The sequence below is a fragment of the Scyliorhinus canicula genome, chromosome 16 (assembly GCF_902713615.1).
Source record: "Scyliorhinus canicula chromosome 16, sScyCan1.1, whole genome shotgun sequence".
Classification (NCBI taxonomy): Eukaryota; Metazoa; Chordata; class Chondrichthyes; order Carcharhiniformes; family Scyliorhinidae; genus Scyliorhinus; species Scyliorhinus canicula.
The window spans coordinates 121,465,483-121,487,321 of record NC_052161.1 but is presented as its reverse complement, the minus strand read 5'-3'; the positions used below and the strand labels follow the sequence as shown (position 1 = coordinate 121,487,321).

At 50.0% G+C, this 21,839-nt stretch overlaps 1 protein-coding gene across 2 annotated transcripts in view; it reads left to right on the top strand.

The window, feature by feature from the left end:
• LOC119979373 (tumor necrosis factor receptor superfamily member 1A-like) overlaps positions 1-21,839 on the top strand; it is a 51,331-nt gene that overhangs the window by 17,153 nt on the left and 12,339 nt on the right. The window contains exons 2-5 of one of the 2 annotated variants that reach the window (XM_038821503.1): positions 5,348-5,576; positions 7,806-7,934; positions 8,221-8,373; positions 9,037-9,118. In XM_038821503.1, coding sequence (XP_038677431.1) covers positions 5,348-5,576; positions 7,806-7,934; positions 8,221-8,373; positions 9,037-9,118 — 593 coding nt within the window. Of the gene's footprint in view, positions 1-5,347; positions 5,577-7,805; positions 7,935-8,220; positions 8,374-9,036; positions 9,119-21,839 lie in introns of those variants that run through there. The other variant, XM_038821504.1, reaches the window with a different exon arrangement.

Sequence of the window (21,839 nt, the reverse complement as noted above, 5' to 3'; positions counted from 1 at the left end):
AGTGAGGGAACGCTGCATTGTTGTGGAGGCAGTAGTGAGGGAGTGCTCCATTGTCTGTGGAGGCAGTAGTGAGGGAGTGCTCCATTGTCTGTGGAGGCAGTCGTGAGGTAGTGCTCCATTGTCTGTGGAGGCAGTAGTGAGGTAGTGCTCCATTGTCTGTGGAGGGAGTAGTGAGGGAACGCTCCATTGTCTGTGGAGGGAGTAGTGAGGGAACGCTCCATTGTCTGTGGAGGCAGTAGTGAGGGAACGCTCCATTGTTGTGGAGGCAGTAGTGAGGTAGTGCTCCATTGTCTGTGGAGGCAGTAGTGAGGTAGTGCTCTATTGTCTGTGGAGGGAGTAGTGAGGGAGTGCTCCATTGTCTGTGGGGGCAGTAGTGAGGGAATGCTCCATTATCTGTGGAGGCAGTAGTGAGGGAGTGCTCCATTGTCTGTGGGGGCTGTAGTGAGGGAGTGCTCCATTGTCTGTGGAGGCAGTAGTGAGGGAGTGCTCCATTGTCTGTGGAGGGAGTAGTGAGGGAACGCTCCATTGTCTGTGGAGGCAGTAGTGAGGGAACGCTCCATTGTTGTGGAGGCAGTAGTGAGGGAGCGCTCCATTGTCTGTGGAGGCAGTAGTGAGGGAGCACTCCATTGTCTGTGGAGGCAGTAGTGAGGGAGTGCTCCATTGTTGTGGAGGCAGTAATGAGGTAGCGCTCCATTGTCTGTCGAGGCAGTAGTGAGGGAACGCTCCATTGTCTGTGGGGGCAGTAGTGCGGGAACGCTCCATTGCCTGTGGGGGCAGTAGTGAGGGAACACTCCATTGTTGTGGATGCAGTAATGAGGGAACGCTCCATTGGTGTGGAGGCAGTAATGAGGGAGTGCTCCATTGGTGTGGAGGCAGTAATGAGGGAGTGCTCCATTGTTGTGGAGGCAGTAACGAGGGAGTGCTCCATTGTTGTGGATGCAGTAGTGAGGGAGTGCTCCATTATCTGTGGAGGCAGTAGTGAGGGAGTGCTCCATTATCTGTGGAGGCAGTAGTGAGGGAGTGCTCCATTATCTGTGGAGGCAGTAGTGAGGGAGTGCTCCATTGTCTGTGGAGGGAGTAGTGAGGGAACGCTCCATTGTCTGTGGAGGCAGTAGTGAGGGAACGCTGCATTGTTGTGGAGGCAGTAGTGAGGGAGTGCTCCATTGTCTGTGGAGGCAGTAGTGAGGGAGTGCTCCATTGTCTGTGGAGGCAGTCGTGAGGTAGTGCTCCATTGTCTGTGGAGGCAGTAGTGAGGTAGTGCTCCATTGTCTGTGGAGGGAGTAGTGAGGGAACGCTCCATTGTCTGTGGAGGGAGTAGTGAGGGAACGCTCCATTGTCTGTGGAGGCAGTAGTGAGGGAACGCTCCATTGTTGTGGAGGCAGTAGTGAGGTAGTGCTCCATTGTCTGTGGAGGCAGTAGTGAGGTAGTGCTCTATTGTCTGTGGAGGGAGTAGTGAGGGAGTGCTCCATTGTCTGTGGGGGCAGTAGTGAGGGAATGCTCCATTATCTGTGGAGGCAGTAGTGAGGGAGTGCTCCATTGTCTGTGGGGGCTGTAGTGAGGGAGTGCTCCATTGTCTGTGGAGGCAGTAGTGAGGGAGTGCTCCATTGTCTGTGGAGGGAGTAGTGAGGGAACGCTCCATTGTCTGTGGAGGCAGTAGTGAGGGAACGCTCCATTGTTGTGGAGGCAGTAGTGAGGGAGCGCTCCATTGTCTGTGGAGGCAGTAGTGAGGGAGCACTCCATTGTCTGTGGAGGCAGTAGTGAGGGAGTGCTCCATTGTTGTGGAGGCAGTAATGAGGTAGCGCTCCATTGTCTGTGGAGGCAGTAGTGAGGGAACGCTCCATTGTCTGTGGGGGCAGTAGTGCGGGAACGCTCCATTGCCTGTGGGGGCAGTAGTGAGGGAACACTCCATTGTTGTGGATGCAGTAATGAGGGAACGCTCCATTGGTGTGGAGGCAGTAATGAGGGAGTGCTCCATTGGTGTGGAGGCAGTAATGAGGGAGTGCTCCATTGTTGTGGAGGCAGTAACGAGGGAGTGCTCCATTGTTGTGGATGCAGTAGTGAGGGAGTGCTCCATTATCTGTGGAGGCAGTAGTGAGGGAGTGCTCCATTATCTGTGGAGGCAGTAGTGAGGGAGTGCTCCATTGTCTGTGGAGGGAGTAGTGAGGGAACGCTCCATTGTCTGTGGAGGCAGTAGTGAGGGAACGCTGCATTGTTGTGGAGGCAGTAGTGAGGGAGTGCTCCATTGTCTGTGGAGGCAGTAGTGAGGGAGTGCTCCATTGTCTGTGGAGGCAGTCGTGAGGTAGTGCTCCATTGTCTGTGGAGGCAGTAGTGAGGTAGTGCTCCATTGTCTGTGGAGGGAGTAGTGAGGGAACGCTCCATTATCTGTGGAGGGAGTAGTGAGGGAACGCTCCATTGTCTGTGGAGGCAGTAGTGAGGGAACGCTCCATTGTTGTGGAGGCAGTAGTGAGGTAGTGCTCCATTGTCTGTGGAGGCAGTAGTGAGGTAGTGCTCCATTGTCTGTGGAGGGAGTAGTGAGGGAGTGCTCCATTGTCTGTGGGGGCAGTAGTGAGGGAATGCTCCATTATCTGTGGAGGCAGTAGTGAGGGAGTGCTCCATTGTCTGTGGGGGCTGTAGTGAGGGAGTGCTCCATTGTCTGTGGAGGCAGTAGTGAGGGAGTGCTCCATTGTCTGTGGAGGGAGTAGTGAGGGAACGCTCCATTGTCTGTGGAGGCAGTAGTGAGGGAACGCTCCATTGTTGTGGAGGCAGTAGTGAGGGAGCGCTCCATTGTCTGTGGAGGCAGTAGTGAGGGAGTGCTCCATTGTCTGTGGAGGCAGTAATGAAGCAAATGAAGGATGAGAGGAGCAGGAATGAGGGAGAATATCCAACAGGCTAAATGGTGTTGTGCCAATGAGAGGGTCAATGGGATGACACGTGAAACCAGAGTAAATGCGATGGAAGTGAGGGGTGAGAGGGGCAAGTATATAATCTCCTGCACTCTGAGACAATTGGATATTTCAGGTTAGAGTAATGTCCCTGAATATACCTACGTCTATAGCATTATGGAGAATCCAGCACTGGAAAATAATCCTCCATTTATTTCTCACATTCCTCTACATATTGGCCAGTAGGTACTGGTGTTCCTGTATATTTCCCAAGAATCCCAAGAAAGGGCAGCACGGTAGCATGGTGGTTAGCATAAATGCTTCACAGCTCCAGTGTCCCAGGTTCGATTCCCGGCTGGGTCACTGTCTGTGCGGAGTCTGCACGTCCTCCCCGTGTGTGCGTGGGTTTCCTCCGGGTGCTCCGGTTTCTTCCCACAGTCGAAAGATGTGCGGGTTAGGTGGATTGGCCATGCTAAATTGCCCGTAGTGTCCTAAAAAAGTAAGGTTAAGGTTGTTGGGTTACGGGTATAGGGTGGATACGTGGGTTTGAGTAGGGTGATCATTGCTCGGCACAACATCGAGGGCCGAAGGGCCTGTTCTGTGCTGTACTGTTCTATGTTCTATGTTCTATTAATCATAGAATTTACAGTGCAGAAGGAAGCCATTCGGTCCATCATGTCTGCACCGGCCCTGGAAAGAGCAGCCTACTTAAGCCTGCAGATCGCTCCATACATGAAAACATACGATAAATACATGAGGATACATAATGAAAATACATAAACATAGACAGCGGGTGAAGTGTACGGTTTATCGTGAGAATTTCCAGATCTGTAAGTAAACGGATAATAATGATTTGTGATTGTATAAGCATTAGAATTGAGTTTTAAAAGGTTAGAATGGTTATAAAAGATATATGAAGAGGATCTGAGGGGGGGAGCTTTCAGACAGTCGCCATAAGAACATAAGAACATAAGAACTAGGAGCAGGAGTCGGCCATCTGGCCCCTCGAGCCTGCTCCGCCATTCAATGAGATCATGGCTGATCTTTTGTGGACTCAGCTCCACTTTCCGGCCTGAACACCATAACCCTTAATCCCTTTATTCTTCAAAAAACTATCTATCTTTACCTTAAAAACATGTAATGAAGGAGCCTCAACTGCTTCACTGGGCAAGGAATTCCATAGATTCACAACCCTTTGGGTGAAGAAGTTCCTCTTAAACTCAGTCCTAAATCTACTTCCCCTTATTTTGGGGCTATGTCCCCTAGTTCTGCTGTCACCCGCCAGTGGAAACAACCTGCCCGCATCTATCCTATCCCCTTCATAATTTTAAATGTTTCTATAAGATCCCCCCTCATCCTTCTAAATTCCAACGAGTACAGTCCCAGTCTACTCAACCTCTCCTCATAATCCAACCCCTTCAGCTCTGGGATTAACCTAGTGAATCTCCTCTGCACACCCTCCAGTACCAGTATGTCCTTTCTCAAGTAAGGAAACCAAAACTGAACGCAATACTCCAGGTGTGGCCGCACTAACACCTTATACAATTGCAACATAACCTCCCTAGTCTTAAACTCCATCCCTCTAGCAATGAAGGACAGAATTCCATTTGCCTTCTTAATCACCTGTTGCACCTGTAAACCAACTTTCTGTGACTCATGCACTAGCACACCCAGGTCTCTCTGCACAGCAGCATGCTTTAATATTTTATCGCTTAAATAATAATCCCGTTTGCTGTTATTCCATGCTCCAGTGCCATCTTGAAAAGGAGTACATGCGTAGCAAGGACTAAAGGTGTATGCTAGCCAGGAGTGTAGATGTTGCTGTACATTGGCTTGGAGTACAGGGGTTGTTGTATGTTAGCCAGCAGTAAAGTTGTTGGTGTATTGTGGTGAATCACAATCTAGTAATTCACACTGTGTTATATTGTATGTGTTGTGTCTTTGTAAGCTCGGTATACGAGCAGTTGCACGGCTCTGCCCATAGGGGGAGATGAGGAGTTTGTACTGGGCTCCACCCTTGGCTCCGCCCATGGTTCTGCCCATGGCTCCTCCCACTAACCAGAAGTATAAAGCTTTGCAGTCGTGAGCCTGCCTGCCAGTTCATCTCGTCGCAGGCAGGCTCTGTTGTAAGACTATTAAAACCACTGTTCACTTCCAACCACGTGTCTTGTGAATTGATGGTCACATCATGTATATTATCCAGATGTTGATATATATTAATGAAAAAGACAGATGTTGCTTTATATTAGCCAGGAATACAGGTGTTGCTGTTTGCTAGCTGGTCCAAAAGGTATTGCTGAATGCGTGTTGGGATTACAGGTGTTGGTGTATATTAGCCATGAGTACAGGTGTTGCTTTTATTAGTCGAGACTAGTGGTGCTGCTGTATTTACAGATGGAAATATTTCTAGTTCTTTTGTGTCAATGAAGAATTGCAGAGTAACACTTAAATCCTCCAATTCCCAGCTTTGTGCCATGATATCTGCTTCTGGAAGCTTCAGTCATTGGACAACAGGTGTCTCCTGGAGCCGATCACCAACAGAATGGAACCTGACAAGAATTATTAGGAAGGACAGGCAGCTAGGAATTTGGAAAGATGGAGTGCGTAGGCGAGGAAAGCGAACCTCTGGTATTTGTGAAAACAACTTATATCGGGATTCGCAAACATCCTTTTGCTGCAAAAAGTGCCCTGCAGGTCAGTTCTACTCTGTCCTCTAGAACCATACAATGATACAGCACTGAAGGAGGCCATTCAGCCCATCATGCATGCCAGCAACTCTTTGAAAGGGCTAGTCATTAATTGTTCTCCTTTGCCCTTTTCCCAAAGCTCTGTAAATATTTCATCTTCAAATATTTCTCCAATTACCTTTTGAGTTATTTTTGAATTTAGTTCCACCACTTTTTCACACAGTGCGTTTCAGTTTGGAGTAACTCACTGCATATTTTTTCCCCCATATTACCTCTGATTCTTGCACTAATGACCTTAAATTTATATCCTCTGATTACGAACTCTTCCACAGGGGAACATAAATCTCCCTATTTCATCGATCTAAACCTTCACGGATTCTGAACTGTTCTATCAAATTTCCTCTTAACTTTCTCTGCTTTAAGGATAAAAAATGGTTTCTCCCATCCTTTCCACTAAAGTCTTTCATCCCTGGTCCCATTCTAATTAATCTTCCCTGCATCCTCTCTGAGACCTTAACATTCTTCCTAAAATTTGGTGCCCAGAATTAGACAAGATACTCAACTGGGGTTTACTCAATGGCATATGATGGTTCTTCAGAATGTCAAACCATAGCATGCTAACAGCACAGAAGGAGGCCATTTGCTCACTTATGTCTATACTGGCTCTCTGAAGGAGCAATTCACCTTGGGCCACTCCAGTAAATGTTTCAATTCCCTTTTGAAAGCCTCAATTGAATCTGCTGCCTCTCAGGCAGTGCATTCCAAATCCCAACTACTCGCTTTGTGAAACAATATTTCCCCACGTTGCCATTATTTCTTTTGCCAATGACTTTAAATATGGGCCCTCTGGTCCTTGGTCCTTTACCAATCAAAACAGTTTATCTCTATCTACTCTCTCCAGACCGCTCATGATTTGCAATATGTCTATCAAATCTCCTCTCACCCTTCTGTTTGCCAAAGAGAACAGTCCCAACTTCTCCAATTTATCCATTTAATTGAAGTTTTTTATTCCTGGAACCATTCTCGTGAATCTTTTCTGCATCCTCTCTAATGTCTTTATACCCTTCCTAAAGTGTGGTGCCTCAAACACGATGGAATACTCCAGTTGAGGCTAAAGCAGTGCTTTATGTGGTTTAACATGATTTCTTTGTTTTTGTACTCTGTACTCCTACTGATAAAGGCTAGGATGCCAAATGCTTTATTAAACACTCTCTCAACCTGTCCTACCACTTTCAGTCATTTATGCACATATATATCCAGTCCCTTTAGGATCATACCCTTTATTTTACATTGTCTCTCTGCCTTCTTCCTACCAAAGTGAATCACTTCACATTTGCCCATCCCACCGACTTGTCCATGTCCTTTTGAAGTCCCAGACTGTCTTCCTGACAGTTCACAATACTTCAAAGATTCATAGCATCCATAAATGTTGAAATTGTGCCTTGCACACCAAAGTGAACGTCATTAATATATATCAGGAAGAGCAGGTGTCCAAACACCATTCCTGGGAAACTCCACTATAAACCTTCCTTTGGGTAGATATACAACCGTCCAACACTCCTTTTTGTTTTGTGTCACTCATTCAATTTCATATCCATGTTACTACTGACTTTTCTACTTTGGCTGCTGCCAACCACTTTTGTGCCTCTTTTTTATCGATATTTATCCCATAGAATTTGGCCACTAATTTCTCCTGTCCAGAGACATCAACAGAATCCTCTTCTTTTGTGAAGACAGCTGCAAAGTATTCATTTACTACCTCAGCCTCTGTTTCTACCTCCACACCTATCCCCTTTATAACCCTCTATACTCTGTACCCTGTGCCCCCACGCTGTCTTTATCTATATCCTACACCCTCTTATAATCCTGTGTCACCTCTATATCCAGTACCCTCTATACCCTGTGCCCCTCCATAAGACCATAAGACATAGGAGCAGAATCGGCCATTCAGCCCATCGGCTCTGCTCAGCCATTCAATCATGGCTGATATTTCTCATCCCCATTCTCCTGCTTTCACCCCATAAGCCCTGATCCCCTTATTAATCAAGAACCTATCTACCTCTATCTTAAAGACTCTACCCCTGTGTCCCCACTGTGCCCACTCTGTGTGCAGATTCAACCTTTTGTACCCATTTGAGATTGTGGATAAATGTGAGGACCAGATAGCTGTTTGAGAAGTGTTAATGATTGGTTCATGGTGGAACAGTTCTTGACTGTGATGAGTTGATATTTTCAGGTTCCTATGTAGCCAGCTCCTGTAAGAAGAATGGTGAGCTGCCAGTTTGCAAGTCTTGCCCAAAGGAAACTTACCTCGCCTTTGAGAATTATGTCAACGAATGTCAAAGCTGCACCCTGTGCGATAAAGGTGAGTGGCTCCACTTTCCCCAACTGGATCCTTAAACCAGCCCAGTTCCTGCAGCTCCGAGGGGGAAGGCCCTCAGCAATGGTCTTGGGTCCCACTCTACTGTCACTCTGTGGAAACATTTTAGTTAAAAATGAGCTGCAATTAGCTCTCTCCATCTCTCTATATCTCACAACTTTTCCATACCTGTCCCTTTCACTTTGTCTGTTGCCATGTCACTCCTCTCCTAGTCTCCGACATGCTTTGGGATTGGATCCAGTTATTGACAAGCATGTCTATTTTCCTCTAGATTTCCAGATATCTCTTCGTAGCTGCACCGCTACCAATAACACTGTGTGTGGGTGCCACTCCTACCAGTACAAGAAATGTCACCTTCCCAACTGTCAGAGTTTCTACTGTGAGAAGTGCTCCGAATGCAGGCACAGACAGGTCATCAAAATGTGTGAGTAACGATCTTTTTAGTGAAGGGACTGATTCGTGAGGGGGACAAGTTAATGTGCGGGCCAAGTTATTTTGGGAGTTGAAAGCCAGTAAGCGGGGGGTAATTGTAACGGGGTCAGGATATCCTGAAACGGAGGTTGTCAAGGAATTAGGTTATTGTGGAGTAGGTCAGTAGATCAGGATAGAGAGAAAATGGGTTATTCAGGGGTGGCCGGGGGATGAGGGGGGGGGTGGGGGGTGGGGGGTTGCCAGTTTGATGAAGGGGTGGGTTATTGAGCATGTGGGTTACTGTTAGGGTGAATGCTCAATGGTAGATGGGTTATTGTGGGGGGTTCAGGTTAATGAGGGGTGAGTTATTGTGTGTGGGTCTGGTTAATGAGGGGGTCAGATATTGTGTGGAGATCAGGTTAATGAGGAGGTGGGTTATTGTGGGTATGGATTAGTGAGTGGGGGTAGGCGACTGAGAGGCAGTGGTCCAAGACAGAACCTACCTATTCTTACTGATTTGCAGACGAGAGCTAATTTTTCACCTCATCCACCGTATCATGTCTCTAGCATCAGGCTCTGGATCTTAAATCTAGTTATTGACTGTAGGAACACTGAAAATAATTGTCCTGGAAACTCTGAGTTCACCCCTAATTCCATGTGTTGACTGTCACTTCAGGTTCGAACATATCCAATACTCAATGTGGAGGGTGTCAGACGGGATATTACCAGCATGATGGCCAGTGCAAATCCTGTACAGAGTGAGTCAGTTATACTTATTCTATTTGCATTAGTCAACATTGGCTTACAGCAGGGTCTGGACCAAGTCCCTGTCAATACTTCTTACTACAGGTGGATTTGGTGATTTAGTGCGTTCGACACTGAACGTTTATCTGTGGGACTCAGGTTCTAATCCAGCCAAGACTTTGGTATGTCCAGTCACTGCTGAAGAAGAAAGTCCAATATTGATAGAGTTTGGGTCAGCTTGGTCACTTCTGAGTATGCAGCACCAAGTGGAAACCTCGGTTCAAAAATAATGTTATTGGGACAGTGTAGAACATAGAAAAATACAGCACAGAACAGGCCCTTCGGCCCACGATGTTGTGCCAAACGTTTTCCTCAATTAATCATAGATTATCATAGAATTTACAGTGCAGAAGGAGGCCATTCGGCCCATCGAGTCTGCACCGGCTCTTGGAAAGAGCACCCTAAGCAAGGTCAACACCTCCACCCTATCCCCATAACCCAGTAAGGGCAATTTTGGACACTAAGGGCAATTTATCATGGCCAATCAACCTAACCTGCACATCCTTGGACCGTGGGCAGCACGGTAGCATTGTGGATAGCACAATGGCTTCACAGCTCCAGGGTCCCAGGTTCGATTCCGGCTTGGGTCGCTGTTTGTGCGGAGTCTGCACATCCTCCCCGTGTGTGTGTAGGTTTCCTCCGGGTGCTCCGGTTTCCTCCCACAGTCCAAAGATGTGCAGGTTAGGTGGATTGGCCATGATAAATTGCCCGTAGTGTTGGGTGGGGCTACTGGGTTATGGGGATAGGGTGGGGATGTTGACCTTGGATAGGGTGCTCTTTCCAAGAGCCGGTGCAGACTCGATGGGCCGAATGGCCTCCTTCTGCACTGTAAATTCTACGATGTGCACAAGTTGGACACTCAGCTGGAGTGGAGAAAATAAGTGCAAGAACTGTGGCAAAAAGTACCAAAGAAAAATAAAACATCTAAGCCTACTAGTCGAGTCTACAAGATGATAGACTAAGTTCAAGGCCCCTTAGGAGACGGTGTACCGAAACATCTTCAAGAACTGAAACTAGGCATCTTGCTGGTATGGTGTGATCAACAATGTTGCTGGGTTTTCCCAAAACCTGATGGTAACCAAGTAAAAATGGAAGTGTATAGGGGCCACCCACCCCAACCACTGATGGTGACTAACTCTTTAAAGAAGGAAGTGAATGGCTGCCATCTAGGTAGGACCCTTCAATCGACCACCCTCATTCACAGCCCCGGCGACTCTGATGCCCTGAAATTGGCCACCAATGGACAAGGCTCCAGATTGACGTTAAAAATCGCTGACATAGGCTAAAGAAGGAGACCCCAAAGCTTACCAGCTTCGGACACAACCAGAACATATGGGTGTGGTTGGCTGGCCCCCGGGAACACCGCGCACATGTGTCTTCCACAACCCCCCCCCACTCCCCGGAAAGAAACCACTCATTCTCACCTTCGTCAGGTGAGGCCCCCCCCCCCCCCCCCCCCCCCCCCCCCCCCCCGACCCTGCTCGAGAAAGAATCCTCCCCAGCAGGGACAAGACAATGGAGATGATCTATAACCAGAAGTTGAAGCACCTGCCATTGAAACCATCAAATGTTATCTTACAGACATACATAGAAGAGATCATACCACTAAAAGGATAAATTAGGTTAAAAGTGGAAGTAAATGGATAAACAGCAGAGTAGTCTCTCCAAATTGTCGAGGGGAACGTTCCTGATTTATTTGGTAGAACATGATTGGGTAAAACGAAATTCAACTGGGGAGTGGTGAATCAACTAGTTGATTAAAAGAATGACCTACAGCAACTTCTAGAAAGCATAAAAAGATGTTTGAAAACTCACTGAGCGCAATGTCAGGAGTTTAAGTCCAACTGAAAATTAAGCTAAACAGTATGCCAAAATGCTTCAAAGCCAGAACCGTACCATACACCATCAGACCAAACCCGATATTACAAGTGATTGGGCTATGGCAATAGTTCCTGTACTAAAACAAGATAGTTCAGTACGGATATGTGGAAATTTTAAGACAACAGTAAGCTTCGTATTGTGCACAGATCACTATCCACTGCCGCTTGAGTGAAGACTTATTTGCTAGACTTTCTGGAGGTCAGAAATTCAGTAAAGTAGATCTATCACAGGGGTACAAGTGAATATGGCTACAAAATCACAGCCACTACTCACTCTCGTGATGCACAAAGGTCTATTCCATTACAGGAGCCTTCTATTTAGGATAACATGTGCACCTGCTCTATTTCAGAGGTCTATGGATCAAATTCTGAGTAGGCTAAATGTGTACAATGCTATCTAGATGACATCCTCATCACCGGCTCAAGTGAACAAGAGCATTTGAAGAACTTGGAAGCTACACAGGAACATCTACAAAACCATAATCTCCAAATTAAAAAGGAAAAGTGTGACTTTTTCAAGGCATCCGTAAACTAAAGAACCAAAAATGTTGATAGAAATCTTAGAAGTATCACGTCCTCAAAATGTGGTGCAACGGAGGTCATTTCTGGGATTAATAAACTATTATGGCAAATTTGTCCCAAATTTCACAACCCGACTGAAGCCTTTGCACACTTTGTTATGTGCTAAACAGGTCTGGCACTGGACAAAAGAATGCAAAAGTGTGTATAAAGAGGTAAAGAAAGCCTTAAAGAAGTCAAAGCTATTTGATTCATGGCAATCCCAAACGGAAGTTACAATGCTTGCAATGCATTACCCTATGTCCTGTACATAATGCCTGCAGGAGAGGAACAACCAATAGCATTTGCTTCACAAACTCTTACTAGCACTGAAACAAATTACCCTCAGCTAGAAAAAGAAGCTTTGAGGGTTATATTCGGGGTAAGAAGATTCAACACTACGGGTGCGATTCTCCCATCGCGGGACAGAGTGTCCGTGCCGTCGTGAACACCGTCGCGTTTCACAACGGTGCAAAACGGGCGCGGGCAGTAGCGATTCTGTCCCCCACAGAGGGCCAGCACGGCGCTGAAGCGGTTCACGCCTCTCCAGCTTTACTTCCTGGCACGCACTGGGGGCGGCGCCAACCCCCGCATGCACTGGGGGCGGCGCCAACCCGCGCATGCACTGGGGGCGGCGCCAACCCGCATGTGCTCGGTGGCCTTACTGAACGCTCCGGCCCTGACGCAACATGGCGCGGGGGTTGTGGGGCCGGACGCGCAACCAAGTAGGCCCGGGTGGGGGGGGGAGAGGCCAGCCCGCCGATTGGTGGGCCTCAATCGCGGGCCAGACCCCATCAGAGACCCCCCCCGACAGGCCGTCCCCTGACCCTTCTCGCAGAGTTCCCGCTGGCAGATGCCAGGTGTGGACCGCTGCTTTTTCCGCGCGGCCGCTTGGCCCATCCGGCCCGGAGGATCGGCGGACCAGCGCCGCGCCAAACGCACCGGCGCAAATGGCGCCGATTCTCCACACCTCGGAGAACTGCGTGCCGGCGTCAGGGCAGCGTGGCGCGGTTGTGGCGTTTCTCCGGACTGGCGCGGGCCTGGGAGAATCGCACCCCGATGTAATTTTGCGCTCTTGACAGGTCACAACCCTTGATGACAATCTTCAGACCATATAAAAGGTATTTCTTCTTTAGCAGTTAGTAGGTTACAGAGATGGTCTGTGATATTATCAGCACACACTTACGACATTAAATGTTGTATATCAGATCAACTGCAAATGGTGATGTTTTGTCAAGGTTGCTGTTAAAACGCAAACAAGAACCTGAAGAAAATTTTGTCAACATCCTGTGACTTCATCGCAAATACAGAAATACACAAGAACTGACCCAGTGATGGGGAAGGTTATGGATATGGTCCAAAAAGGAACAATGACAGACATAAAGCGCAAATATCCAGACCTCAAGTCCAACATAACAAGAAGATTTGAGTTGACAGACCAGAACGGAGTTTTATTCTGAGGAATCCAAGTGATTATTCCTCCATGCTTGCATAATAAAATCCTTGACCAACCACATGAGAGACATCCAAGTATGCTGAGGATAGGGGCTGCAAAGTGGCCCAGTGGTTAGCACTGGTGCTTCATGGCGCCTTGGTCCCAGGTTCGATCCCGGCTCTGGGTCACTGTCCGTGTGGCGTTTGCACATTCTCCCCGTGTTTGCGTGGGTTTTACCCCCATAAACCAAAGATGTGCAGGGTAGGTGGATTGGCCACGCTAAATTGCCCCTTAATTGGAAAAAATTAATTGGTTACCCTAAACTTATATGAAAAAAAAAGTAGGTTGCTCTTTCCAAGAGCCGGTGCAGACTCGATGGGCTGAATGGCCTCCTTCTGCATTGTAGTGATTCTATGATAATAAAAGATGGAGAACTGAAGCCCATGCAAACACTCTGCCGACATCCCTACAGATCACGTGACATTCCACTAGCAGGGCTGTATCACTTAAATACAATACACCCCTCCCTCTTCTTTAGTCCAAAGGACAACTGTTCTGAATGATTAAGCAGCAGACATTAAACATTAGATATATTACTTTGCACCATTACATATATACAATCTTTCAGGCGGATATCTATTTCTTTTGGATTGTACTCAATGTCCTAGTACCTGGCTACTTGAGACCTTTGAACTGTCTTCCTTTTCTTCAGTGTCCGTCTCCAATTGTGTTGAAGATTCTTCAGAAACAGAATGTGAACTTGTCTCTGTGTTTGGCCTCTGATAAGAAGTATCGCTGCTTAGATTTTTTGATGCAAATACTTGGGAAGTTTCAGCGATTTCACTTTGTGAAGCTAGCAGTTGGCCAGTATGAAATCGCCAAATTCTCTTTCTTTACGGTGTCTGATATTGGACCTGTTTTTGATGGGATAACTGCAGGTACCCACTTCGCATTTGCATTGTAGCTTCCTGCTGGTATTCACTCTCCTTGACTGAATACACTTCTTTTAGATCTGTGCTTGTTATCATTTGACATTCTCTGAAGAATCAGGCGATATCAAGTTCTTAGCTTTCTTTGGAAGAGCAGCATTGCTGGTGAACACTGTGTCATTGCAGGTGTGGTGTTTTTATATATCAAGAAGTTATTTACTCGATTTGACAATGTACCTTGATCCTTTGATTGAGTGTTTAAGTGACTATGAATCACTCAGCCATTTAATTTGTTGTAGGGGGGTACGGAGCTGTCTTGATGTGCTGTATACCATTTCCTTTTAAGTCGTCTTTAAACTTCTTGGAAGTGAAAGGAGTTCCATTGTCACTTATGACCTGCTCTACCAAATCTCACAAATATTTCATCCCACTTCTGCCGCCGTAATTACATAATCACTTTCGAACCATTTAGAATGTGCATCAACAATAACTAGGAACATGTGTCCCTCAACTGGGCCAGCGTGGTCTATGTGTATTCTCTGCCATGGCTGTGTCGGCCATTCCCACGGGTATATGGGTTACAGCAGCGGAGTGTTCCTTAGGTTGGCACAGGACTGACATTTCCCCACTTTCCTTTCGATTTGAGTATCCAACCCAGCAACCAAAAATAACTGCGTGCCAGTTCCTTCATCCTCAGCACACTTTTTTTTTAAAAATAATTTTTATTGAAATTTTTCGATACAAACATTTACCCCTATTACATTTTAAATTATAACACCACAAGTCCCCCCTGGAAAAACCTCCCCACGCCCTCCCCCGCGCGCACCCCCCCACCCTCCCTCCCCCCCCCCCCCCCCCTCCGCGCTATCAGTCTAGCAACCAAACCGTTTTTCCCTTTCTTTCTGCCGATGGCCTCGGGCAGTCATTGCCCGCGACCCCCCCGCTGACGTGCTCCCTTCGTTGCTATCCCCCCCCCCCCCTCCCCTCCCCCCCCCCCCCCCCCCCCCCCCCCTTTTCTCCCCGGGTTGCTGCTGTTTCGGCCTCCGGTTCCTATCTCTGATCCAGAAAGTCAAGGAAGGGCTGCCACCGCCGGAAGAACCCCTGTACCGACCCTCTCAGGGCGAATTTGATTCTTTCCAATTGGATGAAGCTTGCCATGTCGTTTAACCAGGTGTTAACGCTTGGTGGCCTTGTGTCCCTCCACTGAATCAAGATCCTTCTCCGAGCTACCAAGGACGCAAAGGCCAATATTCCGGCCTCCCTTGCCTCCTGTACTCCTGGCTCCACCCCAACCCCAAAAATCGCTAGCCCCCACCCTGGTTTGACCCTGGTTCCCCCCCCTCTCGATACCGTCCCCGCCACCCCCCTCCCAGAACTCTTCCAGTGCCGGACACATCCAGAACATATGTACATGGTTCGCAGGGCTTCCCGAACACCTAACACACCTGTCCTCCCCCCCGAAGAACCGACTCATCCTAGTCCCCGTCATATGGGCTCTGTGCAGCACCTTAAATTGGATGAGGCCCAACCTTGCGCACGACGACGACGAATTGACCCTCTCTAGGGCATCCGCCCATGTCCCATCTTCTATCTGCTCTCCCAGCTCCGCTTCCCACTTGTCTTTCAGCTCCTCTATCGGTACCTCCTCCACCTCCTGCATTATTTTATAGATGTCCGAGACCTTCCCTTCTCCGACCCAGGCCCCTGACAGCACCCTATCACTCGCCCCTCCATCGGGAAGCAAGGGGAATCCTTCCACCTGTCGTCTGGCAAATGCCTTCACCTGCAGGTATCTAAACGTGTTCCCCGGGGGGAGCTCAAATTTCTCCTCCAGCTCTCCCAGGCTCGCAAACCTCCCCTCTATGAACATGTCCCTCAGTTGCCTGATGCCCGCCCTGTTCCAGCTCTGGAATCCCCCGCCAGTGTTCCCCGGGACAAATCTGTGGTTCCCTCTCAGTGGCGCCGCCATCAGACCCCCCACTTCCCCCCTGTGTCGCCTCCACTGCCCCCAGATTTTAAGGGTGGCCGCCACTACCGGACTCGTGGTATACCTTGTGGGGGGGAGCGGCCATGGTGCCGTTACTAGCGCCCCCAGGCTTGTATTGCCGCAGGACGCCCTCTCCATACGTTTCCAAGCTGCCCCCTCCCCCTCCATCACCCACTTGCGCACCATCGATGCGTTCGCCGCCCAGTAGTATCCGGAAAGATTGGGTAGCGCTAATCCTCCACTGTCCCTACTCCGTTCCAAGAAAATCCTTCTCACTCTAGGGGTGCCATGCGCCCACACATAGCCCATAATGCTGCTAGTTACCTTCTTGAAGAAGGCCCTGGGGAGGAAGATGGGCAAGCACTGGAACAGAAACAAGAACCTCGGGAGGACCGTCATTTTGACTGACTGCACCCTCCCTGCTAGCGACAGCGGTACCATGTCCCACCTCTTGAACTCCTCCTCCATCTGCTCCACCAGCCTTGAAAAGTTCAGCTTGTGGAGGGTCCCCCAGTTCCTTGCCACCTGCACCCCCAAGTACCTGAAGCTCTTTACTGCTCTCCTAAAGGGGAGCCGCCCAATTCCCTCCCCCTGATCTCCCGGGTGTATCACAAAGACCTCACTTTTACCCACATTTAATTTATATCCCGAAAAGTCCCCAAACTCCGCTAGTATTTCCATTACCTCCGGCATTCCCCCTTCCAGATCCGCCACATACAACAACAAATCATCCGCATAGAGTGATACCCGATGCTCCTCCCCTCCCCTTGTCAGTCCTCTCCAACCCCCTGAACCCCTCAGTGCCATCGCCAACGGTTTGATCGCTAATGCAAATAGTAAGGGGGATAGGGGGCATCCCTGCCTGGTACCACGATGGAGCCCAAAATACTCCGACCTCCTCCCGTTTGTAACCACACTCGCCATCGGGGCCGAATACAGCAGCTTCACCCACTTGATAAATCCCTCCCCAAACCCAAACCGTTCCAGCGTCTCCCACAGGTATTCCCACTCCACCCTATCGAATGCCTTCTCCGCATCCAGTGCTACCACTATCTCAGCCTCCCCCTCCACTGCTGGCATCATAATTACATTCAACAGCCTCCGGACATTTGTATTAAGTTGTCGTCCCTTTACGAAACCCGTCTGGTCCTCATGGATTACCCCTGGCACACAATCCTCTATTCTGGTTGCCAGGACCTTTGCCAACAGTTTGGCATCTACATTCAAGAGGGAGATAGGCCTATAGGACCCGCACTGTACAGGGTCTTTGTCCCGCTTCAGGATCAAGGAGATCAGGGCCTGTGACATTGTCGGGGGCAGAGCCCCCCACTCTCGCGCCTCATTGAAGGCTCGCACCAGCACTGGACCCACCAAGTCCACATACCTCTTATAAAATTCCACCGGGAACCCATCCGGCCCCGGCGCCTTCCCCGCCTGCATCTGGCCTATCCCTTTAACTAGTTCCTGCAGCTCTATCGGCGCCCCCAGCCCCTCCACCCGTTCCTCCTGGACCTTTGGGAACCTCAATCTATCGAGGAAGTTCTCCATTCCCCCCCTCCTCCTGGGCGGCTCAGACCGGTACAATTCCCTGTAGAAATCCCTGAAGACCCCGTTCACCTCTTGCCCCTTCTGCACTACGTTCCCTCCCTTCTCTCTCACTCCCCCAATCTCTCTGGCTGCATCTCGCTTGCGCAGCTGGTGTGCTAGCATCCTGCTCGCCTTTTCCCCGTACTCATAGACCGCACCCTGTGCCCTTCTCCATTGCGTCTCCGCCTTCCTAGTGGTCAGTAGGTCAAACTGGGCCTGTAAACTGCGCCGCTCCCTCAACAGCCCCTCCTCTGGTGTCTCCGCATATCTCCTGTCCACTTCTATAAGTTCCCCCACCAGTCTCTCCCTCTCCTGCCTCTCCTTCCTTTCTCTGTGTGCCCTTATGGAGATCAGCTCTCCTCTGATCACTGCTTTCAGGGCCTCCCATACTACCCCCACCTTCACCTCGCCCGTGTCGTTCGTGCCCAGATATCTCTCAATGCCCTTCCGGACCCTTCCGCACACCTCATCGTCCGCCAGCAGCCCCACATCCAGGCGCCACAGCGGGCGCTGGTCCCGTGCTTCCCCCAGTTCTACCTCTACCCAGTGTGGTGCATGGTCCGAAATCGCAATGGCCGAGTACTCCGTGTCCTGCACTCTCGAAATCAGCCCCCTGCTCAGTACAAAAAAGTCTATTCTGGAGTACACCCTGTGGACGTGGGAGAAAAAAGAATACTCCCTCGCCCTTGGCCTGCCAAATCTCCAAGGGTCTACCCCCCCCCATCTGCTCCATGAACCCCCTTAGCACCTCCGCCGCTGCCGGCCTCCTATTCGTCCTGGAACTCGATCTGTCCAGCCCAGGGTCGAGCACTGTGTTGAAGTCCCCCCCCATGATCAGGCCTCCTGCCTCCAGACCCGGAATGAGGCCCAACAGGCGCCTCATAAAAACCCGCGTCATCCCAATTCGGGGCATATACATTTACCAGCACCACATTCTCTCCCTGCAGCCTACCCTTCACCATCACGTACCTACCCTCCTTATCTGCTACCACCTGCGCCGCCACGAACGACACCCTCTTTCCCACCAAAATCGCCACCCCCCGGTTCTTTGCGTCCAAGCCTGAGTGGAACACATGTCCCACCCACCCCCTTCTCAGGCGCACCTGGTCTACTACTCTCAAGTGAGTCTCCTGCAACATTGCCACATCCGCCTGCAGTCCCTTTAGGTGTGAAAAAACCCTTGATCTCTTGACCGGTCCGTTCAGCCCCCTCACATTCCAAGTAATCAACCGGGTCGCGGAGCGACCCGTCCCTTTCCCCTGTCTATTAGCCATGTTCTGTCCCCTGTTCGCCCCGGGTCGACCCTCCCCTTCTGACCCGTTCCCCATGGCGATGGCCCCCCCCCCTCTCTCCTCCCGTTCTTCCCTTCCCGTCCTCAGCCTTTCCAGCAGCAACCCGGTATCCCCCCCTAACCCCCCTTCCCCCCCCCCCCCCCCCCCCCCCTGGCTAGGACCCCACCTAGCCGCAGTGTATCCACCATCGTACTCCCGAGAGTCAGCTGGTTTTCGCTGACCCGGCTGCCCCTGCCACACTCCGACTCCTCCCGATGTGGGGGGGGGAGGGGCCTCCCCCCCCCTTGCCATCCCTCTCTGACTCCGCTTCAGCGCGGGAAAAGCCGCCATTGCTGGCCACACCCCACTCTTCTCTCCTCCCCCTTCCTCCGTCCCGCGCGCGGGAAACAGGGGGGAGCCCGCGCTTTCGCCCGGCCACACCCTACCCCGCCATCTTCAATTCCACCCCCGTCCCCATCCACACCGATAACAAAGCCCCCTTAAAACGAGAGGAAGAAAAAAGAGAAAAAGAAAACACGCATAACCCACTTGCTCCCCCCCCGTCCCGCCTCCCCAACTTAACAATATAACAATATAAATAACCAATCGCAAATAAATACATAAATACATAACTATGCCTGCATAACTAAATAACTAAATAACTACCCAATAATAACGTACTTAACCAACAGTAACCATAACCCTTAAAGAACAGATCAAAAAACAGTAAAAAAGCCCCCCCTACAACAACAATAATTAAGGGAAGTTGGCAACGGGAAGAGACACACAAAAAGGAACAAAGAAACCCCCCATAACACAAGTTTCAAAGAAACCAAACGATCCATCAACTTTAACCAAGTTCCGACCTGGCCTAAGAAAGACATGGGCCACTTGATCAGTCAAGGGTACTCGGGCGGCCTCGACCGCCGGCGTTCCCAAGTTCTAGTTCAGGTCCAGCTTTTCCTCCCGAACAAAAGTCCATGCCTCCTCTGGGGTCTCAAAGTAATGGTGCTGGTCCTTGTAGGTGACCCACAAGCGCGCTGGCTGCAGCATTCCAAACTTGATCCTTTTTGCGTGCAGCACCGCCTTCGTTCGGTTAAACCGGGCCCGCCGCTTTGCCACCTCCGCACTCCAGTCCTGATATATCAGCACCGTCGAATTCTCCCATTTGCTGCTTTTCTCCCTCTTGGCCCACCTCAGCACTTTCTCCCGATCGCAGAGACGCTGGAACCGCACCAGCACCGCCCTCGGGGGCTCGTTTGCCCTAGGCCGCCTAGCCATGACCCGATATGCTTCTTCCAGCTCCAGGGGCGATGGACCGGCCCCCTCTCCCATCAGGGAGCTCAACATCTCCGCTACATATTTCGGGAGATCAGGCCCCTCCAGGCCTTCTGCTAGGCCCAGGATCCTCAAGTTCTTCCGCCTCATTCGCGTGTCCAGCTCCTCAAAGCGGCTCTGCCATTTCAGGTGGAGTGCCTCGTGCACCTCCACCTTTCCCACGAGGACCGTGGCTTCCTCCTCCCTCACCGCCATCTCCTGCTGCAGCTCTCTTATCGACGCCTCTTGGGTCGCCTGGGCCCCCATCAGCCTTGTGGTCGTCGCGTTCATGGACTCTAAGAGTTCCACTTTCAGCTCCGTAAAACACCGGAGGAGAGCGGCCTGCTGCTCCTCCGCCCATTTTCTCCAATCTTCTAGTGCACCACCGGCCGCCATTTTGGTCCTCTTCCCCCGCTTTTTTTGGGGAGCTGCTGCCGCTTTTTTTGTCGCCCCTCTCCGAGTACCGACCATAAAGTTGGTCTCACTCTCCTCAGGGAGCCTTCCCCCACCGGGATTCGTCTTTACAGTACCGTCGGGGCCCTCCAATCGGCCCTTAAACACCTTTGTCGCAGGAGCTGCCAAATGTGCGACTTAGCTGGTCATAGCCGCAACCGGAAGTCCATCCTCAGCACACTTAAAAAACATTTTTAGAGTACCCAATTCATTTGCAGGGCTAACCCATTGCGCTACCGCGCTGCCCTTAGAGCGCCCTATTTAAGTATTGTATGAGCAACATCTCCTGAAGAATCATTCCATCGTATTTGGAAGAAACCCAAGTGTCTGGTACTTCTGCACCTTTTCTCTTTGTGGCACATTGCAAATATAACACTAACACATTCTGTACCTACCCTGGGAGTGTTTGATGGGGACAGTGTAGACAAATCTTCACTTTGTGTCTAACATGCTGTAGCTCTGTTGGGAGAGTTTGTGACAATATAGAGGGAGCTAACCTGCTCTGTACCTGTCCTGGGAGTGTTTGATGGCGACAGTGTAGAGGGAGCTTTACTCTGTATCTAACGCCGTGCTGTACCTGTCCTGGGAGTGTTTGATGGGGACAGTGTAGAGGGAGCTTTACTCTGTATCTAACCCTGTGCTGTACCTGCCCTGGGAGTGTTTGATGGGGACAGTGTAGAGGGAGCTTCACTCTGTATCTAGCCCCGTGCTGTACCTGTCCTGGGAGTGTTTGATGGGGACAGTGTAGAGGGAGCTTCACTCTGTATCTAACCCCGTGCTGTACCCGTCCTGGAAGTGTTTGATGGGGACAGTGTAGAGGGAGCTTTACTCTGTATCTAACCCCGTGCTGTACCTGTCCTGGGAGTGTTTGATGGGGACAGTGTAGAGGGAGCTTTACTCTGTATCTAACCCCGTGCTGTACCCGTCCTGGGAGTGTTTGATAGAGACAATGTAGAGTGAGCTTTACTCTGTATCTAACCCTGTGCTGTACCTGCCCTGGGAGTGTTTGATGGGGACAGTGTAGAGTGAGCTTTACTCTGTATCTAACCCTGTGCTGTACCCATCCTGGGAGTGTTTGACGGGGACAGTGTAGAGGGAGCTTTACTCTGTATCTAACCCTGTGCTGTACCTGTCCTGGGAGTGTTTGATGGGGACAGTGTAGAGGGAGCTTTATTCTGTATCTAACCCCGTGCTGTACCTGTCCTGGGAGTGTTTGATGGGGACAGTGTAGAGGGAACTTTACTCTGTATCTAACCCC